Source organism: Sciurus vulgaris (genome assembly GCF_902686455.1).
Source record: "Sciurus vulgaris genome assembly, chromosome: 6".
NCBI lineage: Eukaryota > Metazoa > Chordata > Mammalia > Rodentia > Sciuridae > Sciurus > Sciurus vulgaris.
The window spans coordinates 106,195,536-106,222,922 of NC_136466.1; the positions used below are offsets into that span (position 1 = coordinate 106,195,536).

Consider the following 27,387-nt stretch of genomic DNA (forward strand, 5'->3'; position numbering starts at 1 on the left):
CTTACCTAGAACGAGATGAAGATCCCATACACAAAGGTTGAATGAGAAAAGAAGGATAAACTGGGTCAGGTGGTGCACGCCTGTAATTCAAGTGACTTGGGAGGCTGAGGCAGGAGGATCACTAATTCAAAGCCAGTTTGTACAACTTTGCAAGACCTGTCTCAAAAGGGCCAGGAGTGTAGCTCAGTGATAAAGCGCTTGCCTAACTTGTGGGAGGCCCTGGGTTTGATCCCCAGTACTAAAAAAAGAAGGAAGGAAGGAAGGAAGAAAGAAGAGAAAATATTCTACTATCAAGCCAACTTGTGCATTTTCCCATGAAGTGAATAACTGAGGCAATTTCGCCTCATTTAATTAAAAGTCTTAAAAGATAAATACCCTTTAAATGGTTAATTAGTTTGGGATATGGCTAGCATGCATGAGGTCTTCGTTCATACTCTGCACCACACAAACACACCACAAATGCCAGTTCAAAAAAGACAGCAAATTGCCACTAGTTCACTGAAATATGGCAATAGAACATATGACATAATAAAGTCACAACACGTCAAAGAAAAGTAAAATGGTTAATCGAGGTATTTACCTTAGTTCTTCCCCGCCTTTTGAAACACCATGCAGGAGTCCCAAAGCAATCGTCCTCTTTTGATCCTGGACTGAGGACAGGGCGGGGAAGGGGTGGGGGGTGGAAGGCAGCGTGGGGGCAGGACTCAAGGAAGAGAAAACGGGGAAAGTACGTCCTGAGATTCTTCGGAAAGTCGAGCAGGGTAGGGGCTGCCTTTAAGTCTGGGATATCTAAAAGATATTGCCAGAGCCTCCCATGGAAACAAAACGCTAGTTTCAGAAAAAGTTATACGCGCCCCGCCCCCGACTAGGGCCTTCACAGTTGTATCCCTCTCCGAAACCCCCTAAACTCACAAGTGTCCTTGCGGAAGGGTTAAACAGGACCTACCCGAACTGCCCGCCGAGGCGTTCCCAGGAGCCAGCAGCCACGGCCCGGCGTGCTCGGTCGTAGCTGTCGCCCGAGCCAAAGGAGGTAGTGGTGCTAGGTCGATGGCTAGGCCCAGCTCCGGTTCCGGCTAACGATCTAAGCCGGGGCGCGGCAGACGAGGGAGGAGCGACACAAGAAAAGGCAGGGCCGGCAAGGGTGCGGAAGGTTGGGGGCGGTGGCAAAAAGCGGAAGACCAAAAAGTCGCCGAAAAAGCGGCTTAGAAAACCCTGTCAGAGATATCCGGAAGATCGACATGACCCCGGATGGGAACAACGAACGGGAGCTAGAGGTCACACTTCCGGCAGCCGCCGCGCCCCCTCCGAAGTGCTCTTTGCTAGAATGCGCAGGCGCAAAACTGCCCGTCAGGGGTTGGCCGCAGGTGATTGCTCATTGGCTTGCAGAGTGGATGGCAAAGAGCTAGCTGGCGCTGACCTGACCGGGAGCAAGCTGGGGTGAGGACCGCTTCCCGGTGGACTGTGTGTGCGTCCGAGCTTGCCTGTAGTTCTTGTTCTGTTGAAGGTTTTCAACTGATTGTTATATCAGTGGGGCAGCTCCTGCCTGAGAACTTTTTCCCTGAACCAGTTTTCCTCCACTTCTTTCCCCTGTATCAGTATTAAGCTTGAGTTGTTTCTCCCCTCCAATAAACAGAGCCTTTCGGGGCGAAAATGCCTTATGTATCTCTAAAGGCGGGATTCAGCGCTTTGACCATAATAGCATTCACTAATTCAACCAGTTCCTATTGCTGTTTCTTCTTGAGTGAGCTTTAATAATTTGTGAAAATATCCAAATTGTTTTAATTTGTTCATGTGAACCTGTTAATATTAATTTTTTGCCCTTGTAATACCAATAAAAATCTGACTCCTCTCACTCCTGAAATTCCTCATCTCTGTCATTTTTTCTGGCCAATCTGGCGAGAGGTTTATCAGATTTACGGATCTCAAATCTCAAAGGGGTTCTCAGATCTCAAAGCCTCCTTTTACCTTCATAGTAGGTTTATTCTATTGTAAGTTTTAATTTTATCTTTCTGGCTTCTTAACACAGAAACAGGTCCTCGATGTAAGATGTCTCTTCTGTGGGGTGGGATAGTGTCCTCTAGGCACTCCTTTAGCTGTATCCCACATATCTTAATACATTGTATTTTCATTTTCCTTAGTGTCAAAATACTTTCTAATTTCTCTGTTGACTCATGGATTCCTTCTTTAACTCATAGATTTTTTTTAATTGTGTTATTTGGTCTGAAACAAAGGGATATTATGATTATCTTTCATGATTGATTTCCAATTTCATGTCACTGTGATCAGGGAACATACTTTCCATCATTTGAATTATTTAAAATTTATGACATTTGTTCTATGGAACAGAGTATGGTCTATGTTAGTAAATCTTTAGTGTGTATTTAAAGTGAAAGTGTATTCCTCAATTATTGGGTGAAGTATTCTACAAATGTCAATCAAGTCAAGTGGGTTGAAGCCTACCAGTGGTGCTGGCCTATAAATTCCAGAGACTGGAGAGGCTGAGGCAGGAGGACCCAAAGTTGGAGGCCAGCCTGGGCAACTTAGTGAGGTCCCTGTCTCATTAAAAAAAAAAAAAAAAAAAAAAAAAAGACTGGGGTTGTAGCTCAGGGCAGAGTTCTTACTTGGCACTCTGGATACTGGTTCAATCCCCAGTACAATAAATAAAATCAAGTTGGTTGATATTATTACTCAAATCCTCTATACCCTTCCTGATTTTCTGTCTGCTTATTCTAGTAGTAAGAAGATATTGGGCTGGGAGCAAAGCTTAGCTGGTACAGTGCTTGCCTCTCATGCCCAAGGCCCTGGATTCAACCCCCATACCACAGGAAAAAAAAATATATGTATGTATATATATATGTATATATAATATATATATATTATATATAACTGAAACTTGTGATTGTGAATCTTCTATTTCTTGTAGTTCTATCCATTTTTACTAAATGTTATTTTGAGGTTCCACCATTTTGTCTATAAAAATAATTGTTGTTGTTTAGATAATTTTTTTGTGTGTATGGTGCAAACTCAGGACCTTTTTATCACTATGAAATGAACTAATTTATAAATGATCCTCTTCTTCCCTCATAATATTCTTTGCTTCAAAGTGTACTTTATTTAATAGTAATAGAGTCACTCCAGCTTTCTTTTGTATGGTATTAACATGGTATATTTTCAAGGGTAACAACATGTTAATTATACTTCAAGTCCTCCAGAAAATTGAAGAGAAAGATTTCCCAATTCATTCTGAAGCGATACTCTAATACCCAAATTGTAAATATTAATCAAGAAAACTCCAGACTAATATCCCTCATAAGCATAGATGCAAAAATTCTTAACAAAATTCTAACTATTTATATTCCACAATATAGTCAAGTATGGTGATGCATGCCTGTAATCCTGATTACTTGGGAAGCTGATGATCACAGGTCCCGCCTCTGCAACTTGGTGAAACCCTCTACCAAAATAAAAAATAAAAGGGTGGGCTGGTGGTGGCTGGAGTTGTAGCTCAGTGGTAGAATGCTTATCTAGCATGTGTGAGGCACTGGATTTAATCCTTGGCACCACATAAAAATAAATAAGTAAAATAAAGTTATTGTATTCACCTTCAACTAAAAAAAAAATGTTTTAAGAACTTTTAAAAAATAAAAAGGACTGAGGTTATAGCTCTGTGGTAGAGCATTTCTGAGTTGAATCCCCAGTACTGTCAAAAAATAATAAATAAATATCATAATACATAAAAAGATAATGGTATCATGACCAAATGGGGCTTTTCTAAGGAATGCAAAGTAGAATTAGCATTGTAAAGATCAATGTAATTCACCAGGTTAACTAAGATTAGAAAAAAAAAAAATTGATCATTTCAATAAAGGCAGGAAAAACTGGACAAAATCCAATATCCACTTCTAGAATTACAAGAAAACTTCCTCAACTTAATAGAGAGCATCTATAAAAATCATCATCCCCAATGGAAAAGAACTAAATGCTTTCACCCTAAGATTTAGAAAAAAGAAAAATTTGTACCTTTGCCACTTCTGTTCAACATTGTACTGGGGATTTTTGTCTGGGTAATAAGTCAAGAAAAAAAACAGGAGTCATTCAAATAAGGAAGGAAGAAGTAGAACTGGCTTAAATTATAGATAACACATTGAAAATTCTGTAAAATTCTTTTCTGAGAAGCCTTAAAAAGCTGTCAGATTAATAGATGAGCAAGGATGCAGGTTATAAAACCAATATACAAAAATAAATTGCATTTGTATTATGCTAGCAATGAAAAATCTGAAATTGAAATTTAAAATGCCATTTACAACAGCATGAAACGTATTTGTGGTCTTCTGTTAGGCAAAAATTTCTTGGATATGATACCCAAAGCACTAGCCATTAAAGAAAACAGGATAAATTGAACTTCCTCAAAATTAGGTACTTCTTTTCAAAAGACACCATTAAGAAGATGAAACAACAAGTCAATCCAAATCATATATTGGATAAAGAATTTGTACCCAGATTGTACATTTTTTTAATACTTCAGTGATTTTTAAAAACCCAATAAACAAATGAGCAGAGAGTTAAGTAGGCACTTCACACACACACACACACAAAAAAAAAAACTTATAAATGGGAAATAAACACATAAAAAGACACATCATCAGCGAAAATATATATTAAAATGACAATGAAATACTACTGCCTACCTATTTAATGGTAAACCAAAAAGACTAACCAGACCGTGTTGGTGAGAACATGGAGTGACTAAAATTCACATACACTACTAGTGGAAATGTAAATTGGTACAACTTCTTTGGAAAACAATTTGGCAGTTTCTTTTTCTAAAAATGTGGAGGAGAGCTGGGGTTGTGGCTCATTGGTAGAGTACTTGCCTAGCATGTGCACGGCACTGGGTTTGATTCTCAGCACCACGTAGTAAAAAAATGAATACAATAAGATCTATCAACATCTAAAAAATATATTTTTTAAAAAAAGAATATGTTTGAATCCTAGGTATTTACACAAAACTAATTAAAGTATATATCTACACAAAGATTTATATACAAATATTTACAACCATGTTTGCAACAGCCAAAAATTATAACACAAAAAGTCCATCAATAGATAAATGAATAAATAATTAATGGTATATCTATATAATGGAATACTACACAGAATAAAAAGAAATAAACTCCTGATACATGCAACAACATGAATGAATCTCAAAATAATGATGGGTGAGAGAAATCAGACCCAAAAGAGTACAAAATATATGCTCCCATTTATATTGATTTCTAAAAAGTACAAACAAAACTTGAATGAAAAAAGGCAGGTCAATAGTAGCCTGGTGGGGGACTGAGAAGGGCAGGAGGGAGAGATTGCCAAGGAGTACAGGAAACTTTTGGGAGTGATTCTCATGTTCATTCTCTTGACTGTTGTAGTTTCATGCATGTATTCATATGTAAAAACATGCACACCTTATGTCTCAATTGTACCTCAAAAAAGCTGTTAAAATTAAAGTGAAAAATCTCTTGGTCCATGTTGCACTTTGAATAAATCCCTTAAAACACGCATGATTTTGTAATATGCTACACTGGTCATTTGCAAATATTGGTTCACTGAGTTATGAAGATCTTACAAATGTTGACACATTTCATCCTACATTATCAAAAAATCACATTTATTAATATTACTCCAATCTCACTGAAGAATCTTTAAATATTTAGGTGTTGTCAAGATCACAGTTATCATTTACAAAATTCTTATTTTTGAAAGTGCAGTTGCATCAATGATAACAGGTAGGTATTTTCCTTGAACTGACAATTTCACTTTATTTTCAAGAAAGTGTTTGCCAAATACCCAAGTTTGAATTAAGCCATTTGTATGTCAATAGATCATTTAATGAAAGAGTATTCCATCATAAAAACAAAGGAGTTCAGCTTTCAACCACTTAATGATTTGGTATGCAGCAAAATGTTTTATGAATACTTCATATTTTTTCACTTAGAATATTTTAAAAGATGCCCATTTAAAGGTCAAGATTTAATAAAATTCCTAATTTTCACTGCTTTAAGAACATATCTAAGTAAAACTGGAATTTTTGTAAATTGCAAGTGAATGGCTGTGAAGAATGTAAGGAAAATTAATTTGTGCCAGTAGTGCTCAATGGACAGTGGCTTTGCCCCCAGGGGGTTTTGGCAATGTCTGGAGATATTTGGGGTAATCATAATTTGGAGGGGAGAGTTGCTACTGGCATCTAATGAACTGAGAAGTCAGGGATTCTGGTAAACATCCAAACAATGCACAGACATTCCCCAAAGTACTATTCATCCCAATATTCCGTTGTTTGGATATACCACATGTTTTTTAACCCTTCATCAGGTCATAGACATTAGGGTTGCTTTCACTTTGGGGCTATTATAAATAATACTGCTATGAACATTACAGCTTAAACATGTTTTCAATTATCTTGAGTGTCTACTTAGTAGTATACTTATGAGATATACCTAAATTAGTGAGTCATATGGTAATTCTTTTTGTTTTGTTGAGGCACTACCAAACTGTTTTCCAAAGTAGATGTACCATTTTACATTCCCATTAGCAGGATATGAGTGTTTCAATTTCTCTCTATCCTTGCCACTTTTTATTATTTTTTATTATATCCATCTTGGTGTGAAACAGTATCCCATTGTGTTCTTCAATGGTTTGCCTTTGAACCATCAAAGCCAAGATTAACACATGAAAACAAAAAAGAAATTCTTAGTATTATTATGAAAAGTTTTGACCTTGTGACCCCTGAAAGGCCTGTGGATCACATTTTGAAAATGGTTAAAGTAGGGAATTGCAGAAGCCTTTATAAGAATTGATAGTAGAGAGATTTATTGGGAGCTTATTGATGTAAGCAACTTGTTAAGCACTTTACATAAATTATCTCATACAGTCTGATCAACAGCCCTCTAGCATACCCACTATCATTATCTCTACAGGTGGGAACTGAGTCCCAGGCCAAGCAACTCAGTGTCCCACAAATAATGCCACAGTTGAGCTTTGACTCTGGCACTCTATATGAATTTCTTCCCCAGTATAGTTTAGCTCCTTTCTACACTCAACCCCAACCTTGGGGCAGAAAGAGCAAAGAAGGGCAGCAGAGAGGCACCTGGGGACTTTTGATGTGGTTTTTGTGGATTAAATTTTTCTATTTGGTGTCTTGAACTCTTCTGTGATTTGGAATCATCTACAACCCTTTCTAGATTCCTTCATTGTAGATTGGTTCATACTCTTCTCCCCAACACTTCATGCTATATCTGCTGCAAGTTTTGCTTCCTAGAAAGAAGATGCAAGTGGAGAGAGATCTTAACAATTACTAGTCTACCAGAGTCTCTTGACCCAGAAGAGAAAAAGTACCAAAACATATCCACTGAATAAACTGGAAAGAATTTACAATAGAACCTGGGGGTTCCTTCTGAGATCATAAGTGTATGTTAGTGCATTCATAAGTATATCTTCAAAGCTTTATCACTTTTGGTTAAGTTTCACTGATATATCAAAAGTAAAGATGTTCCAGAGAAATTAACATTAAGCTGGAATCTGTAATTTTTACTGTGGTATAAGACTAATTCAAACGAATTATTTTTGTAGAATAGAATAGATAAAAATAATAACTACTATTATATCTTCTACTTATTATGTGCCATCTCATCTAGTTCATCTTGTGAATGCTGTGATAAACAAAAGTGACCTAGCCACTACCCTCACCTAGGTTGTTGTTCAGTGAGAGAGATTTTAAAATTTAGAAAACAAAACTTTAATTTTAATGATGATAAAGGAAGGAAAATATATGTTACTTATATGAGCAAATAACTGGGGGAATCTAACCAATTATGAAGAATATGATGATCAATGGTATTTACTCATATGAGTAAAGAGCACAGTTGATTGACAAGCCTAGCTACTACTGTCTCTCAGGATCTACCACCATATTTGGGGCTGAGGCCATGGTACTCCTCAACTGCAACCAGCCAATTACTAAGCACAGTGGGGGTGCTAGTACTAGTCCATTCCTGCACAATTCAGACCTCCTCTCACGTGCAGTTGTGGCTAGTGAACTTCCCTTTGGCCTAGCCAAAACTTTTTTAGAACAGGACTTGTTATGGTTTGGATATGAGGTGTCCTCCAAAAGCTCACATATGAAACAATGCAAGAAGGTTCAGAGAAGAAATGACTGTGTTGAGAGAGTCTTAACCTAATCAGTGAATTAATCCCTGATGGGATTAACTAAGTGGTAACTGTAGCCAGGTAAGGTGTGGCTGGAAGAAGTGGTTAACTTGGTGCATGGCTACGGGGTACATATTTTACATATGGAGAGTGGAGTCTCTCTCTCTGCTTTCTGATCATTGTGTGAGCTGCTTCCCTTTGCCACACTCTTTTGCCCTGATGTTCAGGCTCACCTCGAAGGCCTGAAGAATGGAGCCGGTCTTCTATGGACTAAGACTCTGAAATCATGAACCCTCAAATAAACTTTTCCTCCCCTAAAATTGTTCTGCTTGGGTCTTTAAGTCACAGCAGCAAAAAAGCTGACTAAAACAGGGCTGCAGTCTTTTTCTATTTAATTATACTTGTTTCTTTCTCTCCTTTAACAGATATCTAACTAACATTGGCATCTGAGGATTTCCCTACCACTCCCTGCTTCCTTCCCTTTTTCCTACACAGAGGTCTCCCCCAATAAATCTCTTCAATGTCTTATTCTATCTTGTCATTCACTCTTGGAGGACCTGAATAAATTCAGATGGCACAGAGGAAGCTCTCCCTGAGGAAGGTGTAAAAATGAGGTGAAACTTGAGGTAAGAAAGGAAATGATCCTGAGATAAGTGCTTGGCACAGTGCCTGGCACATATTAGTGCTCAATAAACATTGACTGACTAAAGGGAATGCTACATGCTTCATGTTTGGTGTTATAGTTTTGATCTGGAATGTCCCCCAAAGGCTCATGTCTTGGTCCCCAATGGTAAAACTATTGGGAGGTGTTGGAAACTTCAGGAGGTGGGGCCTGGTTGGAGAAAGTCAGTCATGGGGAAGTATATCTTTCAAGGGTATATGTTGTCCCCAGCCCCTTCTTTTCCTTTCCTTCTCTCTCTTCTTCCAGCTGCCATGAGGTGATCAGTTTTCCTCCCACAGGTCCTTCCACCAAAACATTCTGCCTCACCACAGACCCAGAAACAATGGAGACAAGTGACCATGGACTGAAACTTCTGAAACTGTGAGCCTAAATAAATATTTCCTCCTTCTAAGTTGATATATACCAGATATTTTGCCACAGTGATGGCAAGTTGGCTATACATATGAACATATGGCACACAACTAATCCTCATAAACAATTTTACTACAGGAGTTCTACTATTATCCCTGTTTTACAAGTGATAAAACTGAAGACCAGAACTGTAATTAGTTGCCCAGGGTCAAGCGGTAGTTTAAAAGTACAGTGAGAATACGAAGTTAGGATCATTGGTTTCTAAGTCTATTATTTTTAACTGCTTAACTATTGAGTTAAACTGGATCCGTTCAAAACAACTGAATACGGGCATGGTAGGAAATGCCCATAATCCCAGCAACTTTATAGGCTGAGGCAAGAGGATCATAAGTTCAAAGACAGCCTCAGCAATTTAGCAAGACTCTGTCTCAAAAAAAGTTTTAAAATTAAAAAAAAAAAAAAAAAGAACTGGGAATGTGACTTAGTAGTTAAGTACCCTTGGGTTCAATCCCTGGTACCAAAGGCCACTGCCTCTTCTCAAACAAAAAGATCCTAAATTACTCTGGTGATATATATGAAATTCATGAAGTAACTGAATAGGGTTTCATTATTGAGGTCCATTTTTTCTTCTTCCTTTTTTTTTTTTTTCTTTTCTCCCTTTTTTTTTTTAGACAGGGTCTCACTGAGTTGGTTTAGGGCCTCACTAAATTGCTGCTGAGGCTGGCTTTGAACTTGTGATACTGCCTTAGGCTTCTGAGCTGCTAAGATTACAGGCATGCTCCACCAGGATAAAGCCACATTCTCTACAGTTAGAGAAACAGAAAGTTGACAGAAATCTTAGGAAATTTCTCTTTTTAAAGTAATGCCACTGGGAGAAACACAGATATCTTTCTAATAAGGAAGGAGTAAGTAAACCAGAGGTAGATTTTCAAGATGAAAGGTTTGTATGGATAAGCTAGATAATGACTTTAATATTAAAATTCAACTTGTCAACTTCTTACTATCTAGTGTGATCCCCTACATGTCTCTGATAAATTTTTGTTGCCCTATCTTGCCCAGTTTGACTTTGAATTTGTGATTCTTGGCCTTAGCCTCACGTAACTGGAATTACAGGGGCACCAAGATACCTGGTTTCCCTGAAACACTTTTGTGTGTAGTTTGAGAATATTTGTTGGCTATTGAGTTGAACAGTATTCACAGGAATTCAAAATATGTACCTTACACAGCAGGCTATCTCTACTCACTTTATTTTAGGATAATTTCAACTAATCATAATAAAATATAAAAACTAAACATAGTTTAGCAGTTATCCCTCATTTTACATATAAGAAAACAATGGAAGTATAAAAAATAGAAAAAGAAATAAATTAACACTGTTATTTAAGTATATCAGCATGTGATTTCATCTTAGACATTTTTTTGAAATAGAAAGCAACTGACTTGACCAAAGAAAGTAATTACAAATTTTATATAAAAACACTGTGAATATAGTCTGTATTCATTCACCTTTGGGAAATTTCACATTGAAATTACTGCCTTAGAGTCTCCATGCTCTCAGGAGTTTCCTAGAGAAAGTATAAATTTGAATAGCAATTCCCTGATTATGTGAGCTTTTTATAAAATAGAATGCATTAAGGGGAGGTATTGGGGATGAAACCAACCAAATTATATTGTTCTATTGTGTGCATATACAAATACCTAACAACTAATTCCACTATTCTGCATCATTATAATGCACCAATAAAGATTGGAAAAAATAGAATGTATTGCTTTCTAAGATTATAAAAGGAATGAAGGCTTATTGGAGAAAATTTGAAAAATACAGAAACATTAAGAAGGAAATTAAAAATTAAAATTTATAGGATACAATATAACTAAAGTTTATAGGTCTGGAAGTTGCTTTTTAAAATGTTAATTTTTGAAAGCAAAAATCAGAATTAAAATAAATTCAAGTCATCTCAATTTTCCTTTCTTATTTGTCATCAGGAAATGTTTGCCTAACATGTATGATTCAATATGACCAAAATTAATATCACAGTTCTTAACTTTTATTACTTTGAAAACTATAGAAAACCATTGTAAAATAGGATTCTAAGGAGCTCAAAGTAAAAGATAAATTGTGCAAATGGACGAACAATCGACAAGGCAAAGAGGATCTAAAATACCTTTCCTAGTGGTAGTTTACAAATAATTGGATGGAAAAACTGCAATTAAATGAATTAATTTGACAAGGTATTTTTCATTGAACCAATAGTTATTTTTTAGATTGGTATTTGATTTTTTTAAGTCAAATCCTGAAATTATATAGATAGGTGAGCTTCTTGTAGTTTTATAAAGGTTAATAAATTCTAGGGATATGTTAAAAAATTCAATTAATATCATAAACACTTTTCAATATTTAATCAATAAGCATATGTTTCACATTTACTCCCTCAATCTTGTTTCTTTACTTTCTGGTAAGCTTGTTTTGTGGTTGTGTTGTTTTTTGGTATTAGGGATTGAAGGCAGGGGTGCCCTACCACTGAGCTATAACCAGCCCATTTTTAAAATTTTTAAGACAGGGTCTCAAAATTGCACAAGTTGGCATCAAACTTGTGATTCTTCTGCCTCAACCTCTCAAGTCACTGGGATTACAAGCCTATACCACCATGCCTGGTAAGGTGGTTTTTTTGTTTTTTTTTTTTTCTTTTTTTTTTTTTTGTGGTGCTGGGAATTGAACCCAGGGCCTTGAACCCAGGGCCTTGTGCTTTCTAGGCAAGCACTCTACCAACTGAGCTATATCCCCAGCCCCCCCGATAAACTTTTTGTACACTCATTTGTTCATTCATTTAATTAGTCAAGTCAATCAATCAGCAAATAATTAGTATTGAACACCTATTATTTTCCAGGTTCTGTTCTAGGCAAACACTTGAAAAAGAATGTCACCATTTGAGAGGTGGTGGTAGCAATAAAGAAAACATGAATAGAAGAGATTAAAAAGAAGCTCATTACATTAAAAAGAAGCTCAAAATTCAAGACCAAAGAAGTCGTATGTGAACAGGGCTAAACCTCAATAGAACCTAGAAAATATATTATCAAGGACAAGGATTTCATTTGAAAGAATCTCTCCTCAAAAAAAAAAAAAAAAAAAAAAAAAAAAAAAAAAGAAGAAGAAGAAGAGAAAAGAAGGCTGGAAGAAAAGTCAGTTTATTATACAGAAAGATAATTTTCCTAGGGATTAGAATTTAATGCTTTAGTTTCTAAATGTTTCAATCTGTATTCTTCCTAGCTTTATACCACTCTACTCTTACAATTTTTTCTTAAGGAAGTTCCACTCAAAGAAGAATTTTTCAGGGTAATGCTAAGCAGATGGCTTTTTCTAATCTTCCCCAGAAAAATGCAAAGTAGGATTTGAAACTAACACTGCCACCTACAACTGAGTACTTTGAAAAGAAAAAAAGATTGGAATACCAGTCATCTGGGTAGATGTTCAAGCTGCCAGAAATCTAAGAATAGGGCTTTGGAGTGGGGCTTCTGGTTTACAGAAAATAGAAATGTGATTAAAATAAAATAAGAAAAGTAAAAGAACTTCAAAGTCTTGGCATCATTCAAAAACATAAAGTCTATTTGCCTATATTTTTTATCTCTATATTAGCTATTTTGTTCCAGTCATTTCCTGGGTCCTTGGGCAAATTAGTATCTCTACATCTCAGTGTCCCTAGGTGCATGGGGATAGTAACAGCCCCTACCTCCTTGCTGTGATGAATCTAAGATGTATTCTAAGAATTTAATAATATTATTAATACCATTAATACTTAAATTATAATGTTATTGTTAAGAATTTAGCATTTATTAAGAATGGCTGGGGCTGGGGATATGGCTCAGTTGGTAGAGTGCCTGCCTCACAAGCACATGGCCCTGAGTTCAATCCCCAGCACCACCAAAAAAAAAAAAAAAAAAAAGAATGGCTGAACTTTAATTCAGATACATTTCTATTTCATTTCCTATTACCATGTTTACCCTTAACCACTACTAATAACCAGGACTCCTTCTCTCCTACCACCACAATGTCCTAAAAAAGGTTATCAAGTCTTTTTTTTCCAGGTGAAATTGTGAATATGCATAGGATCATATGCTACTTTTAAATATGGCAGGGTGCAAATCTCAGGAGCTTGATCCCCAGGAAACAACTTGACATTTTTGGAATGTGGATAGATATAACTAAGGGAAACAAGATGAAAGAATGCTACGTAAATAAATGTTTGCCAATGCACAACTCAGATGGTTCCATGCTGATAAATAATTATTGCTCTTCAATCAACCTAAACATCATCCAGCACTTTACTTGGCATCTGGGAAGTAGATTTATTTTTCAATGATAGATAGGAAAGCATGGGTGATGCAAGGAGGTGATAAAAAGATACTTTTAAATTGAGGTTAAAGTTGAACCCAAAAGTGAAATTGCGAAAGATAAAATGATAAAGATATGTTCAGCCATCTGTAGAATGGTGTCACTGGCAAAAATTTTAAATTAGTCAATATGGAGTATTGATAAAGATATAGAATAATGAGAACCCTTAAATACTTCTGTGAAAGTATAAGTTGTTTGAAACCACTTTGGAAAATACTACAGCACTTCAAATAAAGTTGAATATGTAATACAGCAATTCCATTCCTAAGTATATACCCTAAAGAAATTCTTACCCAGGAGACATGTATTATTATGTTAATGTCAGAATTATTCCAAATAGTAAAACAACAACAACAACTGGTGATTTCAACACATCCTTATCACCAACAGAATAGGTCATCCAAACATAAAATCAATAGAGATATTTCAAACCTAAACAGTAAATCACCTTGTTCCCTTTACCTACAAAATGGGAGAAAATCTTTGCCAGCTACTCCTCTGCAGAGGGATTAATATCTAAAGTATATAAAGAACTCAAAAAGTTTAATACCAAAAAACCAAAAATGAGCAAATGCCAAAAAACAAAAACATCTGTTCTTTTGAGAATAGACATTTCTCAAAAGAAGAAATATAAATGGTCAATAAATATATGAAAAATATGTTCAATATTTCTAGCAAACAGGGAAATGCAGATCAGAATTACACTAAAATTTCATCTTACCACAGTCAGATTGGCAATTACCAAGAATATAAATAATAATAGTTGCCACTGAGGAAAAGGCACACTGATAAATTGTTGGTGGGACTGCAAATTAGTACAACCATTCTGGAAAGCAGTATGAAGTTTCCTCAAAAGATTGAGAATGGAACCACCATATTACTCAACTATCCCACCCTTTAGCATTTATCCAAAAGAACTAAAATCACCATACATACAATAAGGATGCAGCCACATCAATGTTTCTAGCAGCACAATTCACAATAACCAGATCATGGAACCACAACCAGATGCCTATCGATAGATGAATGGATAAAGAAAATACACATACTCTTATCATAAAGAAAAATGAAAGTATGGTATTTACAGGTAAATGGTTGGAAATGGAGAACATCATGCTAAATGAAATAAGCCAGACTCAGAAAATCAAGAGTGAAATGTTTTCTCTCATATGTGTAAACTAGAGGAAAATGAGGGGGAAAAGGGCAGGGATAAGATATCATAAAGATATAGGAAAGATCAGTGGAGTAGAAGGAGATTGAGAGGGAGGGAGAAGGGACAGGAAAGGGGAAGATGTGGAATGAATTTAACAAAAGCATCGTTTGTGCATCTATAGATACACCTACAACAAGTCCTACCTTTATGTTTATCTATAAAGCATCAATAAAAAAATAAATAAACAAGTGAAAGGAAAGAGAATAGGGGGAGGGAGGAGGGATGAGAAAGGAGGGAAACCAAGGACTGAAATGGAGTAAATCAATTTTTATGCATGAATGATTTTGTCAAAATGAGCCCAACTATCACGTACAACTATAATGCATTAATAAAAGGAAAAATATGGAAACTCAAATGCTCACTGACAAGAAACTGAATGAATAAATTGTGTTTTATTCATAAAATAGAGTACAATATCATAGTGAAAATAAATTGCAACTATATATACCAACATGGATGAATTTCCTAAACCTGTACATTAAAAAGGAAAAGGGGCAATTGTAGGAGAAAATAACTACATGATCATCATTATATAGGGTTTTAAAAAACATGAAAAACTTTATGATTTGTTTTTTCAGGGTTACATCCATTGGCAATAAAACTATGAAAAGCAATGCATGATAAATGCAAAATTCAGGGTAGCATATACATATGCGAAAGGGAGAAAAGGAAAAGATGAGATAGTATAGGAAGGAACAGAGTGATAATAGTCTAGTTCTTAAACTGAATGGTGGATCCCTTGGTGTTCATTTATTATTATTCTTGTACATGTTCTAAACAATGATAAAATATTTTTTTAATTCAGAATTTATAAATCCTAAGTTTTTCAGTTAGTGTGTAATCAAGTTTTACAAACATCCAAAATCCAAAGTAATCTGACATAACCTCAGGGAGACCTGAATGTATTGAAATATTGTGAACATAATCAGTTTTACTGTATAACCTTGGTCTTAGAGTAATTTGTAATTCTTTTGGGGTTAGACCTTGAATTCATATATATAAATTCTAGTTTTTACAGAATTACTGGCTACCAAATGAATCTGACTACTTGTATACATTTGACTTTACTGTTGTCTTCTTTATATACATGGAGACACTTGTGAATTAATTTTTTTTAATTATTATTTCTCTGCAAAAAGTATCTTCATTAGAAATCTAACTTTATTGGCTGTTGTTGGAACTGTAGAAAAAAAGTCTAATTGATATGCAGGTCTTAACTAGAAATTTCATAAAAGTATCTATATTTGTGTGCATATATATATGATGAAATTTATAATCTGCAAATGACAAAATAGGTGCTCTATGAATGAAAAGAAAATAAATTTTTTTAAAAAATATTATTTGCATGACAGTACTAAGAAGCCATAAGTTTATTGACATACCAGCTCATACTTCTAGTACCTCAGCAAAAGATCCTTTTCTAAGAATTGTATTTATTAGAACATCAGACTTAATGATGTTAGCCAACTAATTTTTTTTGTACTACTGGTATTGAACTGAGGGATGCTCTATCACTGAGCTATATCCCTATCCCTTTTTATTTATTTATTTATTTTAGTTTGAGGGAGGGTCTTGCTAAACTTGCCCATACTGACTTCAAACTTGCAATTCTCCTGCATCAGCCTCCTGAATAGCTAAATTACAGATGTGCACCACCCTAACTGACTGATTTTCTTTTCTTTGATTCCATACTCCCTGAACAATCTTCCAGTTGTAATTTGACTTCCTGTATTGTTTTCCTACCAAGAGAGGATGGACATATCTACCAGCAATGTACTGAATATTTTGCATTTGTCCTTAATAACTTTACCTGGCCTATTCTACTTTGTGACTGAAAGACTGATACATATGGACTCTATCACCCAGCTCCCTTGCCCACTGGGTTTCCTGTTAAATTGGGCCAATGCAAAGCCTCAGAAAATCAGAGTAAAGGGAGTAAAGAGAGGTTGGGTTGTTTATTTTCCAGGCTTCTCCCTGTGGCATCACTGTAGTCTGGCAATGTCCATGACTGAGGGTCTCAGACAGTCTTTCACATAGCTCCTCTGGGTTCTAGAAATTGCTCCTTCTCACATCTTCAGGCCCTAGGATCTTCAAAATATCTGACCTATGATCCCTGTTCTGCTCCCAGAAAATCTGGAATAGTAATAATATACATCTCTCCTCAGAAAGATCAGTCCTCAACTAATCAATCACAAGCAGAGTCTAAGAGGACATTGAACACCATTACTTTTTCCATGAGACAGCATCTGATAGGTGCCAGGATTAGATCCCTTTTCACTCCTTCCTTTCCTTTTTCTTTCTTTTCTTTTCTTCCCCTCTACCCTATCCCTAGAATCCTCTCCATCCAATTATTGCCCCGTTTGGTCAGGTCTGTGGGGATTTTTGCCCCTGAGCATAGCCTCTTAGTCTTCAGACTCAACTACAAAACAAACACACACTTTTTCCAAAAATGAGACTTTTTTCCCCTGCAAATGTTGCTCTCCTCTCACAATACAATTTGTGTTTATTTGCTAAAATACCACTTTCTCACCATGTGTGATAAGAGGGAAAAATTGAGCCAGATATGTGTGGAGTGCTGAGAGAGCAGGTAAGATGAGCAAAGAGTGGTGTATTAGCTGGAGATATGAGTAAGTCCACGGAGAAGAGACAGAAAAGGAGCATTTCAGGAAGTGGAAATGGCACATTGAAGGCCCCAAAGCTGAGAAGATGGAACATTTGTGGAACTAAAATAAGGCCAGCTTAGCAGGAACTTTTTTAGTAAAAGAAAGAGTGGTTTGTGAAATAAAGCTCATAGATAAATCAGAGCAACATAAGTCACATAAAGGAGGGGGACCTTTATCCTAGGTAAAGAAAGAGTAGCTTATTGGTGGGGATCTAGTGGAAGACCAGTTAAGTGAATTATGAAAGTTCAGAAAGATTGAAAACTGGCCAATGTGAGGGATCATATATCACTCTATTTCTTGACTTTTTTGTACATAAACTTTTTTTTCTTTTGCAGTACAGTTCATACTATTTGCCATGAAGAAAAGCAGGATTAATTAGTTCTTCCATCTATAATTCTATAGCTCAACAAAACATCATGCTTTGTCATTAAAACTAATCCAAATGTCCCAGCCACAAGAGTTTGAGAATATTAGAGAAGCAGTTCCAAGTTTTTAAGTCTCATTTAAAGGCTAATTCAACTTAAATGTTTTATTCAAGTATAAAGTAATGTATAAAATTATAAAAATATGAATAATACGATAGGAACCACATGCCTTTTTCTCTTCTACTCTCCACTATTCTGTATAAGATTATCTTTGTTAATGTTTATTGTAGGTTTTCTCAGACTTTTTTAAATACACAGACATACGAATCTGTAAGGGTGGTTTTTTTTAATAGATATGTCAAAAGACAAAATTATAACAAATATAGCTACAGATCTAAATTGGCTTTTATTTGAGATTTATGAATCAGGGTGACCTCCATTCTACAAAATGGAATGATAGCTCCCACTGGACAATGGCAGAACATAGGGTTTTATAAAGTTAAAAACACTGGGAACAGTAATTGGGGGGAAAAGCTGATTGGTTAACATCAGACTGCAGCAGGTTGCTTTATTTGTAAGTGTTAAAGCAGAGGGAACTTTCTTATTACACCAACTCAGGTAGACTGGAATCTCCCATTTTCAGGAAAACCTAGTAGATTATAGGATTTCTTTCCTTAAAGTTTCAGTTTGATTATATGACCTTTTGCTTGAGTGACTCTGTTTTGGTTTGGTTTGGTCTGTTGGGGACTAGTGCACAAGCTCAGTCCATTATGGTGTCCCATAATTTCTGTTTAACACACAACAATGGAATTTACACTAAACATATTGGTTTTACTTGTTTTTTTAAATTCAATAATATATCTGACTAGTCTTCCATGTTGCTGTACATATATATACATATATATATATATATAAAATCCTTAGATTGCTACTTAGCGTCACAGTTTATTTAAATGATTTCATATGGTTGAATCTTTAAGTGGCCTCCAAGTTTTCACCATTATGACATTATGAATGACACTACAATGAACACCCTTATACATATATTCTTGCACACATTGTGGTATTTTTGTAGGTTAGAGATCCAGATTGGAATTATTGGGAAAAGTAACACTTTTCAGAGGACACTCAGAAAAACAGGAATTCTAATATTAACCTTGCCACTTCTGTGCAATTCTAAGCAAATCAATTCTTTGAAATTCTTTTATTTCATCTATAAGAGAAAGAAACATCTCATAATGATTCGTAATGCTATGAAAATAAAATGACAAAGCTAAAGCATCATGGGTGATTCACATGAGCTTTAAGTTTTGGTTTCTTTTGTGTTTATAGTGCTGGATATCAAGCTCAGGGCCTCACTCATACAAGGAAGGCCTGCACTATATCCCTGGCCTTCAGTTTAGTTTTAATAAGAGTATTTCCTTAGCTTCTTCATACTCTGTTGAATCTTATTAGATGGCATGCAAAATTTGAGTGGTTGACTGGAATGTTTCTCTTTTGAATATACAGTAGGAAACCAACTAGAAGGATAGTATTGAAAGCAAATAGACCAATGCATTGTAGGGAAATACCTCCTAATCTTTGGAAAAATAAAAACAGGATTTCATATTTGATTTTCTACAGAAAAACATGCAAGAGGTCATTATAAACTATAAGAAAGAATATTCTCAATCCAAGCACCTTGGAAAAAGAAAAGAATGAAAGAAAAAAGAATACTGGTAGTTAACTATTTATTAGTATAACGAAATACTTGAGACAATTATAAAGAGTAAAGGTTTACTTTGGCTTATGGTTCTGGAGGTTCCAGTTCAAGATTGGGTGGCTCCTTTCTTTGGGACTCTGGTAAGGGCAGGACATCAGGCATAAATGGTAGAACAAACCACTCAAATCATGAGCTAGGAAGCAAAGAGAAAGAGGATGGGCAAAGGTCCCACGATGCCCCTTAACGATATGTCCCCAATGAACTAAGGACCTCCTAAAAGGTCTACCTCCTCAAAGTTCCACCACCTCTCAATAATGCCGCCCTGCTGAGCAAGATCTTGGAGAGCATTCAACATAAAAACTACAGCAAATACAAAAAAAAAAAAAAAAAAAAAAAAATGTCTGCTCTGGAACCCTGTAAGACCACAGGCAGAAAAGTCTACAAAACCTTTTTAATCAAAGAAATCAATTATAAAATACTTTCAACTGGTTAAGTACTTTTACCATGAATCTTATTACCAAAAGACCTGAGTGTGGATTCTGGCCTTAGTACTAACCAGTTCTGTGAGCAAGTGGTAAGCTTTCTGATTTTTTTTTTTTTTTTTAATAATAGGATGGAAACACAGGGATGCTCTACCACTGAGCTACATCTCCAATTCTTTTTATTTATTTATTTTTTTCTTTGAGTTAGGGTCTCACTAAGTTGCAGGGACTGGCCTCAAACTTGTGGTCCCCCTGCCTCAGCCTCCTGAGTAACTGGGATGACAAGCTTGTATTAATGTACCTGCTAGAAATAATAAAAATTTTAGGGATTATGCAAGTCACTGTATATGAAGAAACCCAATAGAGATCCTTACAAATTGTGATGCTCAATAGATATAATCAAGGCAAAGAGAAAATTCTTATGGAAGATCATTTCAAGGAAGAAAGAGTTGTGAGACCTTGAACCAAGAATTAACACTTCTCTGAACTTCCACTTTCCTCTCCTACAAAATGAACACATTGAATTAGATCCTTAAGTTCCCTTTTACTCAAACAACAAAACAACAGCTACATATACGAAGTGCTTTCTATGTGCCAGGCACTGTTCTAATTGCTTTATATTTAAGGATTCATGTAAGCTTCACAGTATAACTGTGAAGCAGGTTTTGCTTTCTGTAAATATTTGAGAAAGACTTATTTTCTAAATTCTTTTTAACTTTTATTTTAAGGCTTTATGGAATTTACAAGTTTGTTTAGAGCTACTTTGTCTTTTTGAGAAAAAAAATTAATGCATAGAAGAAGTTATGTTTGGTATATAATGCTGCATAACAAGTTACCTCAATACTTACTGTCCTTGTGGCTGGAGATGTGGCTGAGTGGTAGAGCACTTGCCTGGCATGTGTGAGGCCCTGGGTTTGATCCTCAGCACCACATAAAAATAAAAAAACAAAATAAAGATATTGTGTCCATCTACAATTAAAATAGATTTTTAACAAAAACAGTGTCCTTTAATAATAAGTATTTATAATCTCATGTGACTTCAGAGGGTCAGAACCTGAGAGTGCCTTGGCTGGGGTGGTTTGGCTTCAGGGTGTCTCATGAGGTTATGATTAGATTGTTGGCCAGGGCTGCAGTTGTCTGAGGGACCGGTGAGTCTACTTCTTTTCTTTTTATAGTACTGAGGATTGAACCCAGGGCCTCACACATGCTAGACAAACTACCACTGAGCTACATCTCCAGCCTTTTTTCTCTTCATTTTATTTTGAGGCCGGGTCTCATTAAATTGCCCAGCTGCTCTCAGCCTCCAGAATAGCTGGGATTGTAGTCCTGTGCCATAGCATCTGACTGAGAACCTTCTGAGCTCACTCATGTGATTGTTGGTAGGAGAATTTAATTACTCACCTGAGCATCTCCATAAGGCTGCTAATACAACTGGAGGCTAATCCCCCCCCCATGTGAGAAATTTGAAAAAGATGGAGAGAGGAAAGGAGCATGAAGAAGAGAAAGAATGAGAGAGAACCAAAGATAGAAGCTTTTGTCTTCCTGATCTTACAGGTATATCCACTCTCATAACCCTAGAGGCAACATTCCATCCTTTATTCCATATTGTCTTCCCTAGAAGCAAGTCACCATGTCCACCCCAAATTCTAGGGGAGGAAAGTTAAGTTCTATTGCTGTTCGGAGGAATATAAAAAAAATTATTACTATATCTTTAAAACCACAATAAGTATAAGAAATAACAGTCATGTACTCACTGTCCCAAATTTCCAGTCATTACCTTATCATATTTTTCTCAGTAACATTTCATTTTTTAATATTTTGTTATCTTTAATTTTTTAAAATTTACTTTTATAAAAATGATGTATAAAATTGTACATATTTATGGGGTTCCATGTGATGTTTGAATATATGTATACATTGTACAGTGTCGAAATCAGAATAAACATGTTTATCTCCTCAAATATTTGTCATTTCTTTGTAGTAAAAACATTTAAAATCCTTTCTTCCAGCTTTCTTTTAAATATACAGTACCTAATCTGTAGTCACTCTACTGTGCAATAGAGCACCAGAACTTGATTTTTCTAACACAACTTAGTGCCCTTTAACCAATCAAAAGACGATTTATTTTTCAGTACTGAGAATTGAACCCAGTGGTGCTGGACCACTGAGTTACAGCCCCAGTCCTTTCATTTTATTTTGAGGCAGGGCTCATTAAGTTGACCAGGCTGATCTTGAATTTGGAATCTTCCCACTTTGTCCTCTGGAGTCACTGGGATTGCAGGAGTGCACTGTTGCACTTGGCTCAAAAGAACATTTTCAATAATTTTAAAAAAGAGCACATTAAAAATAAATTATTTATTCCTGTGCTCAATCCTAATCTCTTTCCTGCCTTCCAAAGATAGCAACTATCAAATTTTATGATTTATCTTTTCAGTCTTTTAAAAAAATTATATACACATAAGTATACTGAAAATGATTTATAGTATTGTTTTGTATATACTTACTTAAGACATTTCATAAATGGTATCATATTTGCATATTATGTATCTTGGTTTTTCCCCTCAAAGTTGCTTTCGAGATTTATGTGTGCTGATATCTAAACTTAGTTCAATATTCCATTATATAAATAGGCCACTTTTAATTCATCTATTGGTGGAGATTGTTTCCTAATTTAAAAATCAGTATTATAATCAAACCTCCAATAATTAGTGTTAATCACAATTCCTTGTGAATATATTCAAGAGTTTTTCTAGAGCAATATTTTAGATATTTGACCCCAGCCCACAGTAAGAAATTCTTCACTATGACCAGCCTTTGTCTTATTCTGACCAATTCTATTTATGTAACTAAACCAGTTTCTTGAGAAAAACACTTATCCTTTCTATAATGCCCCCTGATGTTACCTATTGGAGGAGAGGGGATGTACTGGGGATTGAACCCAGAGGCACTTAACCACTGAGCCACATCTACAACCCTTTTCATTTTTTATTTTGACACAGGTTCTCACTAAATTTCTTATGGTCTCATTAAGTTGCTGAGGGTGGCCTTGAACTTGTGATCCTCTTGTCTCAGCCTCCCAAGTTGCTGGGATTATAGGCATGTGCCACTGTGCTTGGCTGATGTTACCTTTTTTAAAATCTATGTCATTTTAAATTGCTAATTTAATTTTTAGACACATTTTTGTGGTCTCCATCATTGGCATGTATAACCATCTAAGATCTATATCTAGCCATTATGACACATACAAGTTATGGCAATTTAAATTTGACAAAATATTGCAAAATTGTTCTTCATAGTAGTTGTATCAATTTACACACCACCTCCCCACTGCCAGCAAGGATGAGAGTTCCTTTTGCCCATATTGACACCCACATTCAATATTGTCAGATTTTTCATTTTTGCCAATCTCATTATTGGGTCTCATTTAAGGGTTGGATGAAAGCAAGCCTGCATAAATGTATTATTTCTTTTGTGTAGGAGGCACAAGTATAATGGGAAAATTCTCTTCTATGTGTGTTCTCATGGCTGCTGTGTCATTACTGAGTCCCTTGGAAATTGTAATAATTAAAGAGAGAAAGGATACAGTACAGGGGCTTCCCTCAGAGAATTCATAGGCACCTCTGTAACAAAGTCAGAGTAATCTGCCAGGCTCCTCTGGTACCAAGAGAGTCACTTCAAACCATTCACCACTTTCCTCAGACTTTCTCCTCTCCTAGCTTTCCCTAATATTCAGCAACTACTTATTCTCCCACCACCAAGAAAATGAGACCATCATCTGAAAATTTTGCTATATCCGTCCTTGATCTACAAATTTACCTACAGCTGCATCCCCTTCTTCTGCTGCTGTAGTTTGAAGATAGCTCTTGGAATTCATGTGGTGGAAACTTAATCCCCAAAGTCATATGTTAATGGTATTTGGAGGCAGGGACTTTGGGAGGTGATTAGGACGAGAGGAGGTCATGAGGCCTGTACCTCCATGATTGCGTTAGCCATCTTATGAAGATGGCTTTATAAGAGAGCTGAGCTAGCAAGCCTGCTCTGCCTCCCCATGTGATGCCCTGCACCAGGACTCTACAAAGTGCTCTCTTCAGCAAGAAGGATCTAACCAAATGTTACTCCTTGAACTTGGACCTCCAGAAACATGAGCTGAATGAACTTTTATTCTTTATAAATACTGAGTCTGTGGTATTGAATTATAGCAACAGAAAATGGACTAATATAACCTACATTGTGTCCCAGATCAAGTGACAACCTTTTGTTCCCACCCAAGGCTAATTCTACCCCTGCACTGAAGTCTACTTCCTCCCATCTTCTGAGGGCTCTCACTTCATAAATGGTTCCTTCTTTTGCTTCTAGCTGTAAGTCCACTTTCATTGCTCTTTACCTCATCCTTCCCTTGTTTTTGAGTCTCTCCTTCCTTGAGAAAGGCCTTCTTTGGAGTCCCTGCTGCTCTCCGACTTCTCTTACTCATTCTCAAACCTAAACGTCACTTCCTTTTATTCGAGGTATACATTTATACACTTATCTGTGGGTCTGCCTCTCATCTATGCAGTCAACTGCAAAGGATCAGAGACCTTGTCTCTCTAGTGCCTAACACAGAATAGGCCCTCTAGAACTTGACTTTTCTATGCTCCTACACCAGATGGATATTTCAAAATTAAAAGCCTGTTGCACCCTCCCCTACTTGGAAAGTGCCATTGGCTTCTCGACCTGCAGAGTAAAGTCCACTCTCCTTTGCACATCAGAGTGGTTCTGAGAAAACAGCTTTCTCCCCATGCTCACCACTGTAAACTGAAGCTCTCTGAAGAAGCTTTGCATGTGTATTAAAGACCTTGCAGACTGATTGACCTTGGCTGTCTAGAGCACTGTGATTATGGAGAGATGGAATATTGTAGGTCAAGAGTCAAAATTATCTTGGACTATCTTAAGCACTTAAATAGCTAATTATCTTAACTTTTGTATCTGACTTAACATTCTTGTGACTAATAGAAAAACTTCTCAGAATATATTGCTAAGTTCAGCTGACCTGTAAGCTCCACCAATGCTAAAGTTAAGAATCTGAAAGAAAAGATGTCCCTCCCTTGCTGTAGCCTGCCTACCTGACGCTGCCACCAATGTAACTGGTAAATGTGTTGACTTCTGATTTTCTTCTGTCCTGTGACTATAAAAGTTCATGTAACCTCTTCCACAGTGTAACATGTCATTCATGGTAACTCGAGTCCATGTTTTTGCCCATGGTTGCTTATATTTGGCCCATAATAAATCACTTTCATTGCTTTGTGTTGACACTATCTCTTCTATTTGAGGTAGCAGGCAGGGGAGGAAAAAGTCAACCAGCTAATACTGTTACTGGGAGTGCTGGTAAAAGTAGTAATTGGAGGAGGCTGAGGGTGTAGCTCAGTGGTAGATCATGTGTTTAGCATGAACAAGGCCCTGGGTTCTATCCCCAACAATATTACCGTCCCTACCAAAAAAGCAAAAAACAGTTTAAAATCTACAAATAAGAAAGAATACGTAATCAATTACAGATTTCATCCATTTGCTATTATAATGGTTTTTCATGCTGTTCTTCTATGGAAAAACTTGCACCTATTATTCCAAAGGGAAGTAAGTCTAAAATTCTATTGAACACTTATGATATAGGAGGCATTAAACTAAATGTATTATCTACTTTATCCTATTTCATGTAATTTTCTTCCAAACCAAAATCCCCTTCCAGAAATAAAATGACAGGCCAAAATAAATAAATGTACCAAAAAGAAAAAGAAAAAAAAGAATGTTCTGGTGCTTTCCATATTATGAGAAAGTGCAAAAAGCTTGTACAAAATATATGCTTTTCATTAGTTAAAATAGCCTAGGTTCATCTCTGGTATGCATGAGACTTGTAGCATGTCAGTCTTCTACATAAACTCTTCCATCACTTTCTCTCTTCCTTTTCTTTTCTTGTTCTTTTCCTCTTTGCTCTTTTCCCAGTATTCTCATTCACTCTGATTACTTTCTGCCTTTTCCTTTTCTTTCTACTGTCTCTTAAACCCATCAACACTTTCATTGTTGCCTTTGAGTCCCAAAAGTTTACTGACCCCTTGTCTAAACTAAAGTGAAAGTAAAACAAGTATAAAGGCTTCTTTCAACTCCCCTGGGTTAGAATTGCAACAAGGTATAATGATGTTGCAGTACAATAAGTGACCCAGAGAGAAGTCACATACAATAACCATGATTTCAACTTCTCAAATGCAAGGGAAAGTCCCCCACTGAGAGCTTTGTGAGGTTCTCCTGTTTCCACTCTGAGTAAATGGGAAGATGTTAGTGTTTTATCTACAAGTGAGAAGTTGTGGAGAAAAGTTGCCCTGAGTTGCCCTGAGGGAAATGAGAATAGAGATTGAAGGAAGATTTAAAGGGTAGCGATTTATCATGTGGAAATCTGAAAGTAGCATCATGTGGAAAATTCAAGAAGATGAAACTGTTGGTCTTGAAAGTCTACCCAGTCCTTAGGTTCTGAGAATGCAGAAGTTGCTTGGGAATGTCAAACCTTGCTTCTGAGTTGAGGAGGTTTTATCCTTATTTTGAGCGCTCATAGCAAAACTGGCACAACAGGTGTCCCCCATTTGACATTTTCTAATTTCTCCACTTTCAGGCAAAGAAGAAGAAACGTGGGAATAAATCAAGCCTTCAGTTCTACTTGAAGAAAAAGGTATTCAGTTATTTGCAAAACTTTTCCAGTGCTTTCTGAATACCAGACTCAATATTTAAAAACCAAATCTTGGAGATCAAGCAGATGCTATAAATCATCAAAATAGCTCCCTGATCCCCCTCCCTGCCAAACAAACAGGCATTAAAAGAAAATTAGTGTTGAAGAACAGAGCTGGTGGGTAGGTGGTTTATAGCTTGTGGGTTGATGGTCTGACAACATTTTATCAGAGAACTTTGCTGACTGGCAAAAAGCAATGAGTTGCTAAATGCTGAGAGACTGTTGAGAATACTTAAGGACAAAGGTATTGTTCCTGGAAATAAGAGCAGCGTTCAAATTTTACAGTTCTACATCTCTCACCTTTCTTATGGACAAGTGAGTCTGCATTTCATGAGAAAGTTTCTTTTGCTTGATAAAAAGCATTTAGATTCCTGAGCATCTTCTTCCTCTTCTACAGACTCTCACCACCCTGAATTAATCATGTAACTTGTTAGTTCATTAAGTGTTGGTGTCTTTTGATGCATATATTATTCCAGTGACACATACAAAACTACAATATTCAATCTCTGCTTAATGAATTTAAGGCTATACTTTGCAGATCTTTGAACCATCCAATTGATTGGAAGTGAGTTGGCTGGCCTACTGCAGTAACTGG

General features: G+C 36.2%; 2 protein-coding genes across 8 annotated transcripts in view; one reads left to right on the top strand and one right to left on the bottom strand.

The window, feature by feature from the left end:
- Positions 1-1,218, bottom strand: part of TENT2 (terminal nucleotidyltransferase 2) — a 111,007-nt gene extending 109,789 nt beyond the window's left edge. For 4 of the 7 annotated variants that reach the window (XR_013764389.1, XR_013764390.1, XM_079143581.1 and 1 more), the window contains exons 1-2: positions 947-1,218; positions 581-703 (exon numbers count right to left, since the gene is read on the bottom strand). The gene's annotated coding sequence lies outside the window, so the exon portion shown is untranslated. The remainder of the gene's footprint in view (positions 1-580; positions 704-946) is intronic. The other 3 variants (XM_079143578.1, XM_079143577.1, XM_079143579.1) reach the window with 3 other exon arrangements.
- Positions 16-27,130, top strand: LOC306664341 (uncharacterized protein; the record flags this gene model as incomplete). Its single annotated transcript, XM_079145166.1, has 5 exons — positions 16-36; positions 1,010-1,437; positions 7,233-7,382; positions 11,787-11,889; positions 26,679-27,130. The coding sequence occupies 5 exons, from the start codon at positions 16-18 to the stop codon at positions 26,772-26,774; spliced, it is 798 nt and encodes a 265-aa protein (XP_079001292.1). The 3' UTR covers positions 26,775-27,130.
- Between the last annotated feature and the right edge of the window lie 257 nt (positions 27,131-27,387).